This window comes from Capra hircus (genome assembly GCF_001704415.2).
Source record: "Capra hircus breed San Clemente chromosome X unlocalized genomic scaffold, ASM170441v1, whole genome shotgun sequence".
NCBI lineage: Eukaryota > Metazoa > Chordata > Mammalia > Artiodactyla > Bovidae > Capra > Capra hircus.
The window spans coordinates 21,335,167-21,357,370 of record NW_017189516.1 but is presented as its reverse complement, the minus strand read 5'-3'; the positions used below and the strand labels follow the sequence as shown (position 1 = coordinate 21,357,370).

The window sequence follows — 22,204 nt, the reverse complement described above, 5'->3', positions numbered from 1 at the left end:
GTTGTATCTCCATCTTATAGATGAGGAACTGAGACTTGGAGAGAGGAAAAGACCTGTTTAAGGTCAGATAGCTAGGGCATAGTATACTGGTTTGAATAAGGCACATAGCATTTGCAATTTTCCCAGTACCTTTTGTCAACTGTGTCCTCTGTGACTTCCCCTTTCTTTGCCTGTTTCCATTCTAAAAGCAAAGTTTGGTCCCTATACTTAGAACCCTAGATGAATGTGCTCTGTGTTATAGAGTAGGTGGCCACTTGGGCACAGTCATTGTAGGGTAACAGAAGCAGAGATGGTGACAGCCCCTCCTGGAACTTCCCAGTTGTGCACTGATTTGCTTTCAGGTAGGTGATTGATGCATTGGAGAGGGAAATGGCAACCCACTCCAGTATTCTTGCCTGGAGAATCCCAGGGACAGAGGAGCCTGGTAGGCTGCCATCTATGGGGTTGCACATAGTTGGGCACAACTGAAGCGACTTAGCAGCAGCAGCAGGTGATTGATACAGCTGCTGCCAAGCCTGTAATGGCCTCGGGTATTTGGGCATTGGTGCAATTTTGCATTGGAGAAGGCAATGGCAACCCACTCTAGTACTCTTGCCTGGAAAATCCCATGGGCGGAGGAGCCTGGTAGGCTGTAGTCCATGGGTTCGCTAAGATTCAGACATGACTGAGCGACTTCACTTTCACTTTTCACTTTCATGCATTGGAGAAGGAAATGGCAATCCACTCCAATGTTCTTGCCTGGAGAATCCCAGGGGGAGCCTGGTAGGCTGCCATCTATGGGGTCGCACAGAGCTGGACACAACTGAAACGACTTAGCAGCAGCAGCGGTTTTGCACATAATGCCTCATGCACTTAAGGCTCAAGTCTTGCTTCCCTATCCTGCTCTTGGCTTCTGAAGTGACTGATTATGTCACTAGTTTATTTATTCAGATAGATGCATAGAGAATATGGGGAGGGGGCTTTGGGTTCTGGAATTGGCCTAATCTCCTCTGCCCTCCCCAGATCTCAGATATAAGTAGGCTTCACATGCAAAAAGAGGCAAACAGAGTTCTTTCTTACTTATGATGCTTCTGGTAATTAGTGACAATTTTCTGAGAGGCAAGTCTATTTCCCTCATTGGACCCCAGTTTTTTAGTTTATGCTGCTTGAATCCTGTAATGCTCCAGTCTGTTTTGGGGGTATTATGTGGCTGAATATAATCCACAGCCAGTATTTTGCAAACTAAAGTCCTAGCCCCCTCTAGGTGAATGTGCCAGGTTCCAAGAGGTTCACAGACCTGTAGACTGAATGTGATTTAGTATCTTGGAACACCAGTTGTACTTGTAGATATCTATTTTATTATTAAAATATAGATATTTAAGGAGTAAACAGTAAATTTTGCACAAATGATTAAGATTAAACCTTCAGGCTTCAAAGAAATTATAATTTACAGCCAGCTATCTCCTTGTATTCTGACACTTCCAACCCTACCCCCAACCCCTGGGTATATGCATTCATTATCTTCTGTGGCTTAAAAATGTCTTCCATGGCAGCCTTGAGAAATACTAGCTCAGGCCAGATAAGCTTGCTGTCTGAAATCAAAGGGAGCAAAGAAAGAATTTTTTTCTTAGAGATGCAGCCACTTCTCAGAGTGGAATGGTAATGAACCTGCTCATTGGAGCCACAGATGTTTTCCCAGAACCAGTACCTAGATACTCTTTCCCACTAGAAAATGAGGTTTCTCTTTCCTCTGAAGTAAGTTCTCATCTGGAGGCAAAGCTTAAAGCAAGCTAAGCTTGGCCTCATTCCATATTTTAGGATTTGAAAATGGGGCCAAGAGTTGCTTGATCAAATGATTCCAGCACCCTGTGGACCTTAATTGGAGATTTCCTTACAGCCTGGGGTCCATGAGTCATCTGTTTTATCCTTTGTTCTTTTTCAGTTTCAGTTCTGACTTCGGACCGTATTTCCTTCACCCAACATACTCACTTCCTTACTTTGGGACTTCAGTGGAGGCTAAGAGACATCACTCTCTCTCCAAGCCTACAGTCTAAGGAAGTAGAGCATTTATATGCATCTAATTTCTTTGTGTTCATAGGGAAGAGGCAGTGCGCAGAGAGATTAAAATGCCCTGCTGATCCTGATACCTTTTCTTTTGATATCACTTTAGCTATTACATTATCTTCAGAGATACTCTAGATCCTGGAATTATTTTAGCTCCCATGATCCTCCTCTCATCATACTCCTAACCATCCCACTAGTGAAGCAGGAAACATGGTGTAAATAGAGGCTAAGGAACTCACTCCTGAGGCCTGTGGAACTGACTGTGTGGTCTGTGCCTGCCTCACTTCCTTTTAATTCTGGTGTCTCTTGAGTTTCTACACCTGGGCCGCTGGTACAGGCAATAGCCAGTTGCTACCCTACTAATTCTGTTCCCAGTCTGCCCTGCCATGACCTAGCATCCTGTCCTAATGGTCCATTTTCAACATCTTCAGTGGGTCTTTTTCTATCCTGGGGCTGCATTGTTTCTTGGAGCTTATTTCTTTACACCAATTGCACCTGTACACACTACGTTCTGCAGCCTTGTGGAAAACCATTAATTAGGCCCTATCTTAGATATTTCCAGTGGTCGTGTATGGATGTGAGAGTTGGACTGTGAAGAAAGCTGAGCAACGAAGAATTGATGCTTTTGAACTGTGGTGTTGGAGAAGACTTCTGAGAGTCCCTTAGACTGCAAGGAGATACAACCAATCCATTCTGAAGATCAGCCCTGGGTTTTCTTTGAAGGGAATGATGCTAAAGCTGAAGCTCCAATAATTTGGCCACCTCATGCAAAGAGTTGACTCATTGGTTCTTTGGCCCATTTTTTGATTGGGTCGTTTATTTTTCTGGAATTGAGCTGCAGAAGTTGCTTGTATATTTTTGAGATTAGTTGTTTGTCAGTTGTTTCATTTGCTATTATTTTCTCCCATTCAGAAGGCTGTCTTTTCACCTTGCTTATATTTTCCTTTGTTGTACAGAAGCTTTTAATTTTAATTAGATCCCATTTGTTTATTTTTGCTTTTATTTCCAGAATTCTGGGAGGTGGATCATAGAGGATCCTGCTGTGATTTATGTCTGAGAGTGTTTTGCCTATGTTCTCCTCTAGGAGTTTTATAGTTTCTGATCTTACATTTAGATCTTTAATCCATTTTGAGTTTATTTTTGTGTACGGTGTTAGAAAGTGATCTAGTTTCATTCTTTTACAAGTGGTTGACCAGTTTTCCCAGCACCACTTGTTAAAGAGATTGTCTTTACTCCATTGTATATTCTTGCCTCCTTTGTCAAAGATAAGGTGTCCATATGTGTGTGGATTTATCTCTGGGCTTTCTATTTTGTTCCATTGATCTATATGTCTGTCTTTGTGCCAGTACCATACTGTCTTGATGACTGTGGCTTTGTAGTAGAGCCTGAAGTCAGGCAAGTTGATTCCTCCAGTTCCATTCTTCTTTCTCAAGACTGCTTTGGCTATTCGAGGTTTTTTGTGTTTCCATACAAATCTCCAAAGAAGACATACGGATGGCTAACAAACACATGAAAAGATGCTCAACATCACTCATTATCAGAGAAATGCAAATCAAAACCACAATGAGGTACCACTTCACACCAGTCAGAATGGCTGCGATCCAAAAATCTGCAAGCAATAAATGCTGGAGAGGGTGTGGAGAAAAGGGAACCCTCCTACACTGTTGGTGGGAATGCAAACTAGTACAGCCACTATGGAGAACAGTGTGGAGATTCCTTAAAAAATTGCAAATAGAACTACCTTATGACCCAGCAATCCCACTTCTGGGCATACACACGGAGGAAACCAGAATTGAAAGAGACACATGTACCCCAATGTTCATCGCAGCACTGTTTATAATAGCCAGGACATGGAAACAACCTAGATGTCCATCAGCAGATGAATGGATAAGAAAGCTGTGGTACATATACACAATGGAGTATTACTCAGCCGTGAAAAAGAATTCATTTGAATCAGTTCTGATGAGATGGATGAAACTGGAGCCTATTATACAGAGTGAAGTAAGCCAGAAAGAAAAACACCAATACAGTATACTAACACATATATATGGAATTTAGGAAGATGGCAATGACGACCCTGTATGCAAGACAGGAAAAAAGACACAGATGTGTATAACGGACTTTTGGACTCAGAGGGAGAGGGAGAGGGTGGGATGATTTGGGAGAATGGGAATTCTAACATGTATACTGTCATGTAAGAATTGAATCGCCAGTCCATGTCTGACGTAGGGTGCAGCTTGCTTGGGGCAGGTGCATGGGGATGACCCAGAGAGATGTTGTGGGGAGAGAGGTGGGAGGGGGGTTCATGTTTGGGAACGCATGTAAGAATTTAAGATTTTAAAATTTAAAAAAAAAAATAAATAAAAAATAAAAAAAAAAAAAAAAAAGAGTTGACTCATTGGAAAAGACTCTGATGCTGGGAGGGATTGGGGGCAGGAGGAAAAGTGAATGACAGAGGATGAGATGGCTGGATGGCATCACCGACTCGATGGACATGAGTTTGGGTGAACTCCAGGAGTTGGTGATAGACAGGGAGGCCTGGCGTGTTGCGATTCATGGGGTCGCAAAGAGTCGGACATGACTGAGTGACTGAACTGAACTGATCTTAGATATAGGATGTAAGAGGTGCTTAAAAAAATCTTTCCTATCCACATCCTCTCCCTTTATCCTCTGCAAAAAAAAGAAAGTCACTGTCACATTTCACCATGACTACTTTGTATTCTCCATCTAAAACCTGATGGTAATGCCTATTGACTTAGACTCAGAGACTCACCTTTCCATCAAATCCTGGAAGTCTTGATCTTTCCTCATATAGTACACCTTCCCTCATTTATTTTTTTCTAAGCATGTTCCTTGTTACCCAAGTTGTCAAGAGGTATGTGGGAAATGGGGCTGTATTTCTTGGTCATTTACAAATAACTTAATTAGTAGATTGGTAGAACTTGAGAGCATAAAGAAGTCATTTAAGCCACACCACTCATAGTAGATGGGGAAGCTAGATAGATGAGGAAACTGAGGCCCAGAGAAGGAAATGTATTGCCTTAACATCACACAGCAAGTGGGAGACAGAAGTGAGACTTCCACTCAGGTTTCTTGATACCTGATTCAAGCTATGAAAGGGGAGTGTAATCATCATGAACACCCTGGTGAGCAATGAAGGTTAATATCTTGGCAATATGGCTTCTCTCCAAAGTGATTGTTGACTGAACCTAGTGGGAAAGCCAGGAGCTATATGTAGATGCAGAGGTAGTCAAATTTCATTTTCTGGCTGGGATATCTGGACCAAAAGAGAGACAAGGCAGTTAGTCACTTGGGAACCCCAGAGCTTCTAAGCTCTTTTGAACCCTTGGCCTTAGGAGATAGCAAACGAGAAAAAGGGTATAGGTTTTAGAGTCATATAATTACGATTCTAGTCTAGATTCTATGGGTTTAGACAGATTGCTCTCTAAGCCTTGTTTTCCTCATTTATAAAAGGGAAATAATAACTATCTCATGATTGTTCAGTATTTGGTACCTGGCACATAATAGGTACTTGATAAACATGATCTTTTTCCTTGAGGCCTCTGAAGCTCTAGATTGTAAGCTCTGGGAGTGACTATGGGTCTGGCCTGGCCTTGGATGCATAGTAGAAACTTTATGGATAGATACAGTACAGTGTGTATTTGTACATGTACATATCTATGTTTTGAGGGGGAGATAATGATTCATCTACAGGGAAAGACATTAGCAATGCTGGGTCCCTGCTACTTGTTTCTAATTCCAGGTAAATTTCTTCACCTCAAATTCCCCCTCCCACCCCAGTAGAAGAAAATATAAAGAAGACTCCTTGATGCCTCATTAGGATATGGCTTTATTACCTCTGTCCGCAGTGGTGGGCATGCTAGGGTTGAGTCAGCAGCCAGAACTATTTACATGCTAATGTCATGGACTGGAAAACAGACCCTGTCTATCTTTTCCTGGCTGTCTTTCCTCTCCTGCCCCCTGCTCAGCCAAAATGCCCAGTAGCTGAACATCATGGGGCCCTTCAGCTACTATACTCATTCCTACTGTCAACCTGTGTGAGTAGTAAAGGAGAATCATGACTGAGCTCTAATCAGGGCTGAAAATAAGCATCTTAGCCTCTAAGCGCAGCACAGGTTTGGGGTCTATAGATACCACAGTACATTTTTTTCTGTGGGCATTGTAAGTAGGACTTAGCCTGAAGGGTATGGGCATTATTCCTAGTTGCTAAACATAAAGAAGGAGTCCAGGAGAACACGATTCAGGAGTTCAACCAACAGTTTCTACCTTTAGCCTTTACCCTATCCTGGGAGTATGGAGCTGCATGGCATAACTGAGTGGGATGGTGTTGGCAAAAAGCACTGAATTTGAATGGGTTTGGAGACAAACAATCCTGACTCTGCTACTCACTAACTGAACCTTAATTTTATTTATCTGTAAAATGGGCCCAGTTGTAATTATATCATAGGGCTATTGTGAAAATTCAAGGAGATAATGGATATCAAGTTATTGGTATGTGGTAGTGCTTATAATTGATCTAGTCCATACCTCAGCAGAAGTATTTGGTCCAGAGAGATGTTGACATTATTTCTTAGCTACTGCCCAAGTGTATTTTATTTCCAGACCTGGGTGCCTTATATCCTTTAAGGTCAGGGACCACATGGGCTCCACATTTGTCTCCTCTGTGCCTGGCACAGGGTAGGCACTCAATCAATGATTGTTTTCTGTTTTGCCTTTCAGGTGGTGAAAACTATCGGCCTGAGGGAAGTTTGGTTTTTCGGTCTGCAGTACCAGGACACTAAGGGTTTCTCTACTTGGCTGAAACTCAATAAGAAGGTAATTGCTTACTCCACTGCCACATTTGGAATCCACTCTTCTACTAGACTTTGCTCAGGAGTGTAAAATGTGCAAGCTGGCAAATCTAGGGCATGTAGGGCTCCATTTTTCACTGGGTGGTCTCTCAACCGCTAGATCAGAATAAGGGCAGAGCTCTTGCTCTGTCTCTATTTGGATTTATAACAGTGAGAATGGCCAGTATCCAAGGAGGATGGGACCCACTTATGGATCATAGCTATCAGTAGTTCTTCTAGAGGAGGTATCCTTTTTTTCCTTTCCAAACTCAAGGGCTTTAGGAAATTTGTTAGAGAGTCACAGACTATTGAACTGGAAAGAATCTTGAAAGTCTCATAATCTTATCTTGTCTATTTTCTTGCCTGTTAACTTATGCCTGCACCCCATAAAGATGTGTCCTTCTTTCTTAATTTTCTCAGTTGAACCCCAAGTGAGACGGTTTAAGTATAGTGAAAGTGAAGTTGCTCAGTTGTGTCTGACTCTTTGCGACTCCATGAACTGTAGTCCACCAGGCTCCTCTGTCCATGGGATTTTCTAGGCAAGAATACTGGAGTGGGTTGCCATTTCCTTCTCCAGGAGATCTTCCCAACCCAGGGATTGAGCCCAGGTCTCCCACATTGTAGGCAGACGCTTTACTGTCTGAGCCACCAAGGTTTAAGTATAGGTCCATTCAAACTCTCCACATCCCAGCAGCATCTCTGCAGGAACATGACAGTTCTCCAGCTCATCATCCTCAAACTGTCTGACTTTGTCCTTGGAGGTCTCCATACAGTCCTATGGCTTATTTTCCCGATTGTGTCTAGAGGGTGAGTGCCCTACCTTTTGCTGGCAGATTCTTCTTTACCCAAAGAGTGGAGACTTTTGCTGGGAAAATGTGGAACCATTAGTAGCCAATTTCAGGCTTCAAAAGACAATCTGATTTGTCCTCTTGTCTAATCAATTCCCAGACCTCAGTCATACATCCTAGTCTTTGTTGATTTATGGAGTTGGAGGAGAGTCTTAAAAGAGGAGTTTCTTAAACCTACCCTCAGAATGTAGGGGCAGTTGGATATATTGTCTGATGATGGCTTAAGGGCTTATGACTATCAGCAGGTGTTAAGTTATTATAAGAAGAAATTCCCAATAGGAGGCAATTATGGATGTGGGCTTGGGTCCCCAATGAAAGTAATATGTCTCTTTTCTGAATTACCAGAATTGTTACCCAACTCTTTGGGATTATCCAAATTGATGACTTTCCAGTGTCTTCTCCCCACCCTACAGCCACTCCCCTACCCCTAAAATCTATTTTTTGAGAGCACATAACCCCTTGCTGCTCCTAGGTGACTGCCCAGGATGTGCGGAAGGAAAGCCCTCTGCTTTTCAAGTTCCGGGCCAAGTTCTACCCTGAGGATGTATCTGAAGAGTTGATCCAGGACATCACACAGCGACTATTCTTCCTGCAAGTGAAGGAGGGCATTCTCAATGATGATATTTACTGCCCACCTGAGACTGCTGTGTTGCTGGCCTCCTATGCTGTCCAGTCCAAGTATGGTGACTTCAATAAGGAAGTCCACAAGTCTGGCTACTTGGCTGGGGACAAGTTGCTGCCACAGAGGTAAGGTGGTGTCCTGGTGATCTGCCCTGGTCAGAGTGAGCTGTGGCCCAAAGCTGATTGATTCTTATTATACAAGGGTTGCCAGATCTGTCCCTCTCCACTAAGGTCTGTCTGAAGACCATGTTATGATGCTCAGACAGACATACTTGCATATGGTACCATACTCTGTTCTTATTTCTCTGGTTCTCAAAATAAAACACTTTTTTCCCTCCTCTGTTTGCCTATTACAGAACTTCATTACTGTGGAAACAGGTGCTTATATTGAGAACCAGAGATGAATTGCTTCTCCTTGCCCCAGTTCCAATTTCTTGATCCTTTTCACTGATTTAGACTTCTTGTATCAGAGGTTCATTGGAGTGAGAAATACTTAAACCAGGGACATGGGGAGCTCAAAAGAGTCTTTTAATATTGATACCCAGTGTACAGAGATTTCTCCTTTTGTAAACTTCAAAACTGAACATTCTCAAATTCTAATTATTTTTATTTTAGCATCAGAACACACAGAATGAATAAGGCAGGCATAATCCTTATTTCCTGGCTAAGGAAACAGAGATGCAGAGGTACTCACTCTGACCTGCTGAATCTCCCACAGCTCATTTGTGGCAACCTGGAACCCTAGTCTCTTGATTTTTTTTTAACCCTACTGCATCCAATCACTATTTTATATAGACTTTTAAATTGGAAGGAAAACTATGCTTCATTCCAGTAACCTCCATCGCAGTGGAGCTATAGCAAATGTACAAATCACCTGAAGGTATTAGGGATAGTGGTTGTGCCCTGGCACGCTACGTAAATCAGTCACTGCTATAATGTCTGAAATAGCATATTTAAAGCAAGCCTTGTTTATGATCTAGTAGATCTGAGTTATTGTTATGATATAATTACAACTGGGCCCATTTTACAGATAATAACAGTTGAACCTGTTAGTTTTTTCCCTAAACCATTTGAACTCAGTTCTCACTTCCATAGCCACAGGCTATATCTTATCCCTGAGCAGTAGTCTCACAAATGCAAACTATTGGCCCCACAGAGATCTAGGAGAGAGTATGCATGCCTCCATGAGGCCAATTTCTCCTCTTAGTCTCACAAATCAGCACAGTTGATATGTTACTGCTTTGCTTGGTGACCACAGCACCTTATTGGATTTTCTGGTTAAAGGTACAAAGGAAGATGTTCTCACTGTCCTTCTTGGTCACCCATTCTGTATGTCTCATACCCCTCAGGCACTTCCCTGTGTCTAGTTAATACCTCCTGCTATAATTTCAGTCTGCTTCTGGTGTAACTAACCCCACATTGTCTTTCCAGAGTCCTGGAGCAGCACAAGCTTAACAAGGACCAGTGGGAGGAAAGGATCCAGGTGTGGCATGAGGAGCACCGGGGCATGCTCAGGTAAGCCTACCCTAGGAACTGTGGACTCTATGCCCTTGCAAGGAGAATAAGAGTTGGTTCAGTGGGGAAGAAGCAGAGGCTAGGAACACTGGAGGATGTTGGAGAGAGACAGAAATGCAGTTTACAAGATGTAATTAGAAATGGAAGGCAAATCAGCACCATTATAAAACTGTGCTTTTTGTGGATGATGGGAGCTGATAGCCCGGATCAGGGGATCCTGAGATTTCCTCCCCTAGGGAGTTTCTGAGCCACAAGGGACCCCTCTTCAAGAATGAAATGAGGAAGGATCTTTATGAACATGGCATACCATTTGGGAGATGTCTAATTGAAGAACGAATCTTTTCATTTTGTCATCACCATCTCATTTGGGCTCTGCTAATAATGTGCCTGTGTAAGAGGCTTCTGTGATAGCTAATATGCCAGAGGTCAGCAAGAGTCAGCCTACCTTTATTCCCCTTGGGAATCTCAGACCTTAGGCTCCTATGAACATGTTTTGGCAAAAGTCACGTTTTGCTGTGTTAACCATCATCTGCTCACCTTCCATCCTCTTTTCAACCCCTTTTGGCAAGATTCTTGTCAGAAGTGGAGAGCAAGTAGGCTTTCTGTCTCCCTGGGTCTGATTCATAGGCGCCCTCCCCTTATTACTTGCCTCTTCTGCCCCCCGCAACCCCACCCCCCACCACTGACTTCTGTTCTGTTGTTTAGGGAGGATGCTGTCCTGGAGTATCTGAAGATTGCCCAGGATCTGGAGATGTATGGTGTGAACTACTTTAACATCAAGAACAAGAAAGGCTCAGAGCTATGGCTGGGGGTGGATGCCCTGGGTCTCAACATCTATGAGCAGAATGACAGGTACAGTTCAGAGCTCGCTTTTTAACTTTTTTATTTTGTATTAGGGTATAACCAATTAACAAACAATGTTATGATACTTTCAAGTGAGCAGTGAAGGGAATCAGCCATATATGTACATGTATTTATTCTCCCCCAAACTCCTTTCCTATCCAGGATGCCACATAACATTGAGCAGAGCTCCATGTTCCATACAGTAGGTCCTTGTTTGTTATCCATTTCAAACATAGCAGCATGTATATGTCCATGCCAAACTCCCTAACTATCCCTCCCCCCTGTCCTTCCCCTCTAAGAACCATAAGTTCCTTTTCTAAGTCTGAATCTGTTTCTGTTTTGTAAGTAAGTTCATTTGTATCATTTCTTTTTAGATTCCGCATATAAAAGATATCACATGATATTGCTCAGCTTGCTTACTTTTTTGGGCTACTTTGACACCTAGGACTTAACAAAGTATGATTTTACTTCCTGGGTCCCACCTGTATCATTCTTTTTCTACCTAGATTAGACCAGCCCAGATGATCACACAACGTCCCTCAAGCCTCTGAATCTTGGCATTGACTAGACTTTCACTGTCCACTGTGATATCTTCTGGCCACATGTAGCTGTTGAGCACTTGAAATGTGGCTGGTCTGAATTGAGATGTGCTATAAGTATAAACTAAATTGAAGACTTAGTGTGAAAAAAAATATAAAATGTCTCATTAATGCATTTTAAATATTCATTTACATCTTCATGAATATTTACATCTTCATGAATATTTACATGTTCAAAATACATGATAGGATTTTGCATATACTGGTTTAAGTGAACTGTTGTTATAGTTAATTCCACTCTGTTTCTTTTTACTTACATGTGGCTACTAGAAAATTTTAAATTGCATGTGTGATAATTTATATTTCTGTTGGATAGCACTGGTTTAAAACTCACCTTGTCAGGATTTGTAGTTAATCTCACTTCATATGATGATTCAGTATTTTTTGACCTATAATCTCTCTTGCTAAAGGCTTATCTCACTAGCTTATTTTTTTCCCTTGGTTTTCTCTTGATGAGTATAAAGATCAATATATTATTGTTTTGTGTAACTTCTGAGTCTTGGAACTCATTATTTACTGTTCTCTTAGATTTTACAACCTTGAGTAGAAGAAATCCAGTGAAGTAAGGCTGGTGATTCTTTGAGAGATTGTTACAAGGTCCATGCCTCAACAAAAAATAAAGCAAACCTTAGTTGTTGGGACAAGGGATATGTTGATTATAGTATCAGAATGTCCTTTGTGAACTCTCAGTGCTGGCAGCTGACCTGGTGGCATGTGATGATACTAGCTGAGCTGGCAATTAATCTGTCTTCTTAAGGGAGAAGTTGGTGGTGGGGAGGGCAAAGCACCAGCCCTCTATGTCCTTCTTGCCTTGCGTTTGTCCTAATGCTTTTGGTATCCATTTTTACAGGCTGACTCCTAAGATAGGCTTCCCTTGGAGTGAAATCAGGAACATCTCTTTCAATGATAAGAAATTTGTCATCAAGCCCATTGACAAAAAAGCCCCGGTAAGTGACTTCTCCCACTGGCCAAGGCCTAGGTAATGGTCACACTGGCCAAGGCCTACATAATGCCAGAACTAATCATGTCATTGTATATTTCTCTCCTTTCTCTGGATTTTTGTGTATGTGGATGGGAATAGGAGGCACAAAAAGTGATTGACAATGAAAAAGAATGTTGACATCAATAAATGGTCAGGAGGCATACTGTAACTGGTGCTACCTTGCTAACTGTGTTTTAGGAGAAGCATGGATTAGGGAGAAACACAGGCAGTCTAAGTTCTGTCTGTTAGCCACTGTTTTTTACTTCCCCAAGGCTCTGGGGTAGTACATCTTATCTTTTAAAGCCTCTAGGCTTAAAAAGTAGAAATCGTTCATGTACTTGATTTATCTCTAATTGTGGAGAAAGGAGAGAGCCAGGAGAAGTCCAGATCCAAATGTTGTTATTTTTGTTATAACTTTGCTGCTGTCCTCTTAAGACTTTTCTCCAGAGCAATCCAAATACAAAAGAATACTTTCAGTCCAGTCATTCCTCTAACATGATCGCCACACCTGTCACATGTAGTTGCCTGTGGCTGACAAGACTGAAAAACTGGGGATTGGGAATAAGATAGAAAACTGTGGTGAGAGTCTCCTCTTTTGATGTGCTATGTCCAGCAAGGGCCAGTGGCCATGCTTAACTAGACACGTCTCATGAGGTCTCAACCTTCTTCTAGCTTTGAGGTCTCTGAACTTTCCCTGCTAAGAACTTTATATATATTGTCTCCTTCAACCCTCAATGATATTGTCAGGTAGGTAATGGCATTCCTATTTTATAAGTGATGAAATTGAGTTTCAGAGGGATGGAGTGATTTGCCCAAGATCATACAGCTAAAATGGTAGAGCTGGAATTTATACCTAGGTTGTTTGACCTCTAGAGCTTGTGCTCCTTCTAATGCACCCCAAGCTATGTGAGATGGTAGCAGTTTGGGTTCAGTGGCAGAAGAGCTGGTGGTTAGCCCATCAGCTGGTGACGGTGGTCCAGTGGTATTTATAGTAACAAACTCCAGCTGACTGGATTTTCATGTGTGTGTGTGTGTGTGTGTGTGTGTTTTAACTGCTGTTTTGCTCAACTTTCATCAGAAAGGTAAGTAACAAAGCCAGCTGAGACCAAGGGCTTATTTAAAACACAACAACCAGGATAATTGATGTTCAGGAGACTTACATATTCATGTGTATTTACAAATACATTGCCTTATTCCAAATAGGATTGAAGGGACTGGCTCTAAGATACGCTTTTAGAAGATATAGAACCAGTACAGCCCACTCATACTACACTCACCAAGGTATTATCTAAAGATTATTGTACCTCTAAGAGAGTTTCCTGAGACCCAGCAGGATATTTAATTAGCAGATGAAGTCAGTTTCTGTCTTTCAACTGGATTGAGGGTATTTTAAGATGATTTTTCATAAGAAGATGTTGAAAGAAATTGTGGCTTGGTAGGAAGAGCACTAGTTTTGGAGTTAAGAAGCCTGGGTTCTAGACCTGGGTCTGCCACTAACTTGCCATCTGACCCTGGGCAAGTCACTTCACCACTCTGATAATTGGTCTTCCCATCTGTAATATGATTGTTTCAGTGCTTTTTAACTTAACTTTTCAGAAGGCAGAAGCCCACTTTCATCTTTCCCTCTACACTCTTTCTGACTGCTGGTTTTCTACCAGGACTTTGTTTTCTATGCTCCTCGGCTGCGGATTAACAAACGGATCTTGGCTCTGTGCATGGGGAATCATGAGCTATACATGCGCCGTCGCAAGCCTGACACCATTGAAGTACAGCAGATGAAGGCACAGGCCCGGGAGGAGAAGCACCAGAAGCAGATGGAGCGGTAGGTGGTGTGGAACTGAAGTGGGGGCTGGAGCTATGACAAGGAAGCTTTTCAAAGGTGCCAAGGCTGCTAAAGGCAGGACCTGAAGTCATCCTGGTACTGGGGGAAAGGGAGCTGTACAGGGATGACACCTCTTCCTTTAAGCCTCAGACATCCTCATCCCCAGGAATCAGGCATTTAGAACCCTAGGATTTCAGAGGTTCATAAGAGAGAGGGGCTAAAGGCGGGACATGAAGTCATCCTGGTACTGAGGGAAAGGGAGCTGTACAGGGATGACACCTTTTCCTTTAAGTCTCAGACATCCTCATCCCCAGGAATCAGGCATTTAGAACCCTAGGATTTCAGAGGTTCATAGGAGAGAGGGGCATTTCATAGTTCCCTATTATCTATAGCCCTCATGCTATTGCTCTTCTAAGTGGACTCTGGGTTGCTCTGGGCTATCTGACCAGTATAGTGGTAGTAGCAAAAGGCTCCATGTGCATTTAAACCTGGACTCTATAGGATCTTTTGAGTGGAATTAGACAGAGCTAGCAGATTTTTCCAGCCCTTTTGCACTATGCCCCCTTTGCTACTCAAAGTGCATCAAGGCTTAGCAGCATCAGCATCAACTTTGAAACTGTTTAGGAAAGCAGTATCTGAGACCTACCCCAAATGTGCTGATTCAAAATCTGCATTTTAAGATCCTAGTTAACCATTTCTTCAAAGAAGATGTGTAAATGGCCAGCAGGCGCATGAAAATACCCTTAGTTATTAGGGAAATGCAATTTGAAACCTCAGTGAGGTACTATTTCATACTCACTAATATGTATATAATAAATGAAAACAGAAAATAACAGCTATTGGCAAGGGTCTAGAGAGACTGAAACTCATGTTCCTCACTGTTGGGAATGTAAAATGGTTCAACTGCTTTAGAAAACAATTGATGGTTCCTCAAAAAGTTAAATATAGAATTATCGTATAACTCCACAATTCCCCTCCTAAGTATACATGAAAAAAAAAATTTGAAAACAGATGGTCAAACATGTTGGCACAAACAGATTAAACAGATGGCACACATATGTTTGTAGCTGTGAAATACACAGTAGCCAAAAGGTGAAAACAGCCCAAATGTCCATCACTGAATGAATGGATAAACAAATTATTCAGCTATCCAATGAAATATTATTCAGTCATTAAAACGAACAAAATACTGATACATACTATAATGTGAATGAATATCTAAAACATTATGCTAAATGAAAGAAACCAGACACAAAAGGTCCTATATTGTATTATTCCATTTATATGAAATATACAGAATAGATAAACATACTGAGACAGATGACAGATTGATGATTGTCAAGGGCTGGAGGGAAGGGAGATGTAGAGAAACTTCTTAACCCCAGGTATGAGGTTTTACTTTGGCATGATGAAATATTGTGCATGTGTTAAATGCCACTGAATTATTTGCTTTAAATGATTAATTTTATATTATTGATATGATTATCACCTCAATAATTTATTTAAAAAAAATAAGACCCCAGGTGATTCCTGTACACATTAAGGTTTGATACCACTGGTCTAATAGATACTCTATCATATAGAGTTTGGAATCTCAGGAAGCTTCTAATCTAGTAGGCTGGAAAATGACTCCATGTAAGAGAGGTTAGACACCAAGGTTCACATTTATTCTGGAAAAAAAATGATATGAGGATCAGTTTATAGAACTGGTTCTGGCAGGAACCTGCCCTGCAGGACCTCACAGTCTAGTAGAAGAAAGGGGAAAAACAGTATATGCATAACTATTCAGGGCACAATGCTGTGTCATTCATTCACTCAATATATATTTATTGAGCAGTGAACAAAAGACAGAAATCTCTGCTCTGCTCCCATGAAGCTGTCATTCTAGTGGGATGAGACAGGGAGATCAAATAAGCATATTATAGTCTGTGATATGATAAGTACTATGGAGAAAAATAACAAGGTGGAGGGCTATGGAGAAGGATAGGGCCAACTATTTTGAGAGAAAAGACATCTAACCAAGGGAGAAAAGAAGGACTACTGGAAGAGGTGCTGAGGCAAGAAAAAGCCAATACTTAATTTAGTTTACAACAAATTTTGAGAGAAAGGAGCCTAAAACTGAACTTCACAGGGCAGAGGACTAATGCCCTAGCCATAGAGATCAACAGACTTGAAGCACAGTGTATCAGTCAAAACTTTTCACTCTGTAACTCCATAAGGTAGACAGGGCAAGACTTACACATCTTACGCATAGGATTACTAAGAACAAGAGCAAAGAAATGATGCAGCTAAGGTCACCCACTGGTTACTCACTGGGTAGTGGATGAGCTGGGAGTCCAGGTTGGACCTCCTGATACTGGGACAAACTGGCAGGGCTCTGAGCATACCAGCCCATGTGGGGCTATGATGTGAGTACAAGAATATAGGGAGAAGGGAGAGTGATCTTGCCTCACAAGCCCCAAGTATGTTAGATGGGTGGGGACTAAGGGATCAGTGCTAGAAGGTCTTGGGGATCCCAAGGCTTCCATGTGGCCTTGATATCCTGTTCCATTCCTTCTTTCTCCTTTCCTAGTGCTCTGCTGGAAAATGAAAAGAAGAAACGTGAGATGGCAGAAAAGGAGAAGGAGAAGATTGAACGGGAAAAGGAGGAACTGATGGAGAAGCTGAAGCAAATCGAGGAACAGACTAAGAAGGCTCAACAAGGTGAGGCTTGGAGTCATCTTGGAGACTGGATTTTCCCACAGTCTGACTCTGTGAGCTGGAAACCCTTCTGTCTGAGCTGCAGACTCGGGGCATATATTCAAGATGTGGCTAAAAGAATAGAGGAATGATGAGGCAAAAGGAAGAGTGCCTAGAGCTTTTTGCCATCTGTGCCTAGGGTGAAGCATTTCCAGGAAGGAAGTTAGGTGTCCCTTCTTAATCTCTGCACTGTTTACCACCTTTCCCCTTCCTTCTCTTCCCAGAACTGGAAGAACAGACCCGCAGGGCTCTGGAACTTGAACAGGAGCGAAAGCGTGCCGAGAGTGAGGCTGAAAAACTGGCCAAAGAACGTCAAGAAGCTGAAGAGGCCAAGGAGGCCCTGTTGCAGGCCTCCCAGGACCAGAAGAAGACCCAGGAACAATTGGTACAGCTACAAAATGGGATGGGATTATGGGATCTGAATTTTCTCTTCTGTCTACCTACCTATTCACAGCTACCTCTGTTTGCACATCTGGCTCTTTTTAGCAGAGTACCTCTCTGAAGGCTTCCAGCAGATAGTTCCTTCAGAAGCAAGCTGAGAAGTCACTTCCCTAACCCTTAATTTTATTCTTTTTCTTAGCAAGTGGGGACTTGAGCTGATGACCTGACAAAGTAGAGAGGGAGGAAAGAAGGCATTCACACCTGATGGACTAGCTATGTGTGTTACAAACTATACGATCAACTTTTCACTTTTCCTTACTTTCTTATTTCCTCTTCCTAATAATCCTATGGGGTTAACCCATGTGGGATAATATGCCCAGGCAATGAAATTAGGGCTCAGAGAGGTTGAAGAGACTTGCATAGGTCGCACAATTGTGACTAAGAATGAGAAGTCATTTCTGATTATCTTTTAAGGGTTTGCTCCCTAAAATCATGTGTAAAGTTGTATGTCTATACATTATTTATAGGGGAGGAGGGTGAGCATCTGTACTTTCATCATGATTTCCAAGGGTTCTGTAACTCAGAATTTAAGAACCTGGAGCCCAAATTCCTTAACATATGCTTTTACCCTGTACTGTTTGGAGTGGGAGTACAGGAAACTAAAACCTAATTTTTGGGGGAAAATGTCCTCTGGGAGATTTGTCCAAGATGTGAGGGTATGCAAAAGCTTTATTTCCTTGGTCATATCACTCTGTGACACTTGAGTGTCATTCCTGTACTTGTCCTGAGAAGATCTTAGTGGAGGCCTGAGCATTGTAGGATAACAGGAAAGGGTCTGCCACTTCAGGCAGTGACGCAGTGACCTCCAAAGCTTTACTGAGGCCCTAACTCTGCAGTGGGAGAGAGAAGAGAGGGGAGAGAGTGACATAAAGAAGAACCAGAAGTGACACATTGTTTGCTTTCAAGTCTATAGTCTAGTCGAGGCAGGGAGTTAATAGGGTGCTATAGTAGATCTGAGAATGAGAGTGTTCCCTCTGGGCTTCCTGGAGGAGGTGCGGTAAAAAAAAGTCTCCATAGCAGCATGCAAGTGAAACAGAAACTTCCCTGTTAGTTCTCAGAGGATCTGGGGTTGAAGAAACTTGGGCCCTAGGGACCAGAAGGCCCACTTCTCATAAGCTTCCAATTGATCCATAGGCCTTAGAAATGGCAGAGCTGACAGCTCGGATCTCCCAGCTGGAGATGGCCCGACAAAAGAAGGAGAGTGAGGCTGTGGAATGGCAGCAGAAGGTAAGACATAATGCCCAGGACTAAGCAGTGTGGGATGGGATATCATGCATAAGTTGTTGGATTCCTTAGGTTTGGGTTTTGTCACTTTTCCATCCTTCCTTGACAGTGTGTATCATGGGAGGAGCTCAAGGCTCTCTCAAATACTTCCCAGAATTCTCCAGTACCCCTAGGGAATTTGGTACAATTACTCCTGTTATACAGCTGAAGGAACTCAGGATCAGTCAGGCAAAGTGGCTTGAACTACCTGGTGCCTGCTTTCTTCTGGGCCATTCTAGGCACATGTAGGGATGCTGTAAGTTAACCTGGTTTGGCTGCCAGCCCTTTCCTTCCTCTGTTACTGAACAGGCTCAGATGGTACAAGAAGACTTGGAGAAGACCCGTGCAGAGCTGAAGACTGCCATGAGCACGCCTCATGTGGCAGAGCCTGCTGAAAATGAGCAGGATGAGCAGGATGAGAACGGAGCAGAGGCCAGCGCTGAACTGCGAGCTGATGCCATGGCCAAGGATCGCAGTGAGGAGGAACGTACCACTGAGGCGGAAAAGAATGAGCGTGTACAGAAGCACCTGAAGGTATCCAAGCAGACCCAAAGGGTCATGGAGATCATGTGTATTGACTTAGTAGCCATGGCCTTCCCTATATCATTGGGGTAGGAGAGAAAGAGAAGAACCTGTCTCAGTGCTGTGTGGGAGCTTGAGCATTTCTCAATGAGGGCTTTAATGGAGGGATCTCTCACTTATAAATCAGACTCTGAACAACCTGTTCCCCCTCCTTTTTTTTCACTCTATCCTCCATCCATATTCCATTTACCTCATATTCAGAAAATATTTTGTTGACACAATTCCTACCTAAATCTTTGATGTATAGCTCTACTCGCAGAGAATACCTGTCATCAATTGATCCACTCAGTTGGTGTCTTTTGTTTTATTCTTGCTCCGCTGAAATTCTAACAGGGCTGGAAATGGCTCTCAAAAAAATATGTATGTGTGTGCGTTTGTGTGTATAAAGGGTGGGGGCAGCAGGAGTGGAGTAGGAGGGGAGAGAGAAAGGTGAAGGAGAGGGTGGGACAGGATAAATCAGGAAATACATTTGGTTAATAATGGGAGGTAAAATTAGAGGAAGCCATTAACCCTTTATCCCCTTACACCTTCACAGGCCCTCAAATCAGAGCTGGCCAATGCCCGTGATGAGTCCAAGAAGACTGCTAATGACATGATTCATGCTGAGAACATGCGACTGGGTCGAGACAAATACAAGACCCTGCGCCAGATCCGGCAGGGCAATACTAAACAGCGCATTGATGAGTTTGAGTCTATGTAAAGGGCACCTAGCCCCTAGGGACCCCCTCCCTTCTTCCTTGCTCACACTCTTATACTCTTGCCTAACTCACACTGTGCTGGAGCCATTAACTAAAGTAGTCCTGGAGTCACGCCAAGCATTCAGTGCAGCCATGGGACCAAACCTAGCCCCTCAACCTTACTCACTTCCCTAGGCAGAGAGATGGCCACTGTGGTGCCAATGAGATCCTCTTTTTCTTCTGTCCTGGGTGATCTGGCTTGCTAGAAGAGAACACTTTCTCAGCTCAGAGGCACTTCCCACTTGGTTTGGGAAATACTCTCATATTTGATGCTTCTCTGCAGGAGTCAAGTATGGAGTATGTTGAAAACTGGCCCTCACCCCTGCCCTACCACAGCCTTCATCTTCATGGTCTTGTGATTTGCAGAATTGAAGTATCACAGATTTAGAGATGAAGTCAGAGCCCTGGCTACATGCTCTAGAATGTCAACTGCCCTAGGATTAGGCCTCCCAATGTCCATTCCTTCTGGAGTTACTTATGCTTTGTAATGATTGGAGGCTAAAAAGATGTTCAGTCATTCTTCTCTCTACCTCCCAGATTGGGCCTGTTACAAATTCAGTCCCAATAAGCCTTGTGCCTGAGTTCAGACACTCATTTTTCTCTTCAGGGTGATATGGGGGAGAATATGCCTTCAAGAGGCTTCCCCAACATCCTGCAAGGCTGTTAGCCCTTCTGTTCAGACATGATTGGGTAGAGAATATGCCTCTATGTTTTATGGGAGCCTAGGCTTATTTCAGATGAGCTCTATGGGCAGATATATCCCTTACTTATTATTCTATGTTCCTCTTCCCTTCTTGGGACCTGCACTTCCCCACTCTAATCCACAAATCCCCTCAGGTAGAACAATAGGGATGATTATTCCCAAACCCAGCCAGCCACATCTAGGACTCTTGCCAAGGGGAGGAAATATTTACATGTGGCTTCAGTATTTTCACCTCCAGGGGTCCCAAACCGCTTCTCCCTTCAGGGCTAGTTGGGCCACAACTTCTGCTTCAGAGTCATTAAGGCCTTGGTTTCATGAGTCCTGGATCTTGATGTCAGTTGGCTCAATTGGTGAATGTGTGGAAGAAGCCAAGTGTGGTGAGAGAAGCTCGTGGCCCAGATCCTACAGTTTACTTGAGTCCTACCAAGTGCCTAACAGCCCCTTCCCATCGCCCCTCTCTGAGGTGATGATTGGGTCCTGCCTCTGTTTAATAAGCCTTTAACCCAGATCTTGCCACCAGCTGTGCTATCACTTGGAGCTGTAAACGAGAGAGCTGTTAGGGGCTCTGGTCTGGTCCCTTTCACGCCGCCACCTCTTTCTCTCAACCCAGGAGCAGCATCCTCTTCCTCTCTGTCTCACATGTGCTCCTTTTCTTTCTACAAGTGTTATATATTTTAGCAGCATCTAACTCAACATTGATTTCTGCATTTCTTGCTAATGCACCCTTAGAAGATACTAGTCTTGGGACAGGATCATTTTGGCCTCATTCCTTTACCACCCCTACACCTAAGAAGCATATTTTGCTAGAAAAATTAATGTAAGAAGCTTTCAGTATTAGTGATATCATCTGTCACTGTAGGTCATACAATCCTTTTTTAAAGTACTTGGTATTTGGTTTTATTGTTCCCCTTTTTTTTCCTGCTTTCTTCTCAAAGTTCATTCCCCAAAGGGACCCTACTGTACTTCCATGCAGTGCCCCTAGCCCAGAGTCCATGGCTTTGATCCCTCCATCCCCTTGTCTTCTGCTTGACCTCGGGAAATCGTATGTGCATTGCTGTATATTATATTGACACTCTCTTGGTGATGTGCCCTATATTTGCTAAATTCAAACCTGGAATTATGGGGCAATCCAGCTGCCTTAAAGATAGTACACCACCCCACCACCACCCCCCTCCCCGCCGGGGGAAGCTGGGGAGAAAGATTAGATTTTATATTCAGGGTTTTTTTGTGCATCTTTTGGGGTTTTTTAAAAATTTGTTTTTGGAGGGGTTTATGCTTAACCCATGTTCTATTTCAGTGCCAATAAAATTTAGGAAGACTTCACTATGACTTAATCTTTCTTTATGGTATCAGTGGATGACTGTAAGATACTTTAATGTAATTTCCACTCTGTGAACCACTTTTCTATCCCTGGTCACTTTCATTCTCACTTCAGTCCTATTGGGAATGTGTATGACTATCCATCCTCATTTTATAGAGGAAGGAATGAACTTGAAAAAAATAGAAGAGTAGAATAACTACCCAAGGATACAGGGCTGCATGAATTAATAGTCTGTGCCCTTTCCATAGTCCTAGGCCAATTTTTCCTATGTAGATGGGCCCTGCATTGACCATGT

At 42.8% G+C, this 22,204-nt stretch overlaps 1 protein-coding gene across 1 annotated transcript in view; it reads left to right on the top strand.

The window, feature by feature from the left end:
- MSN (moesin) overlaps positions 1 to 21,911 on the top strand; it is an 81,252-nt gene extending 59,341 nt beyond the window's left edge. Inside the window, exons 3-13 of the mRNA XM_005700853.3 lie at positions 6,784 to 6,879; positions 8,214 to 8,488; positions 9,794 to 9,877; positions 10,583 to 10,729; positions 12,170 to 12,266; positions 13,960 to 14,123; positions 16,696 to 16,826; positions 17,087 to 17,247; positions 18,438 to 18,530; positions 18,876 to 19,100; positions 19,684 to 21,911. Coding sequence (XP_005700910.1) covers positions 6,784 to 6,879; positions 8,214 to 8,488; positions 9,794 to 9,877; positions 10,583 to 10,729; positions 12,170 to 12,266; positions 13,960 to 14,123; positions 16,696 to 16,826; positions 17,087 to 17,247; positions 18,438 to 18,530; positions 18,876 to 19,100; positions 19,684 to 19,848 — 1,638 coding nt within the window. The 3' untranslated portion in view covers positions 19,849 to 21,911. The remainder of the gene's footprint in view (positions 1 to 6,783; positions 6,880 to 8,213; positions 8,489 to 9,793; positions 9,878 to 10,582; positions 10,730 to 12,169; positions 12,267 to 13,959; positions 14,124 to 16,695; positions 16,827 to 17,086; positions 17,248 to 18,437; positions 18,531 to 18,875; positions 19,101 to 19,683) is intronic.
- Positions 21,912 to 22,204: the final 293 nt, after the last annotated feature.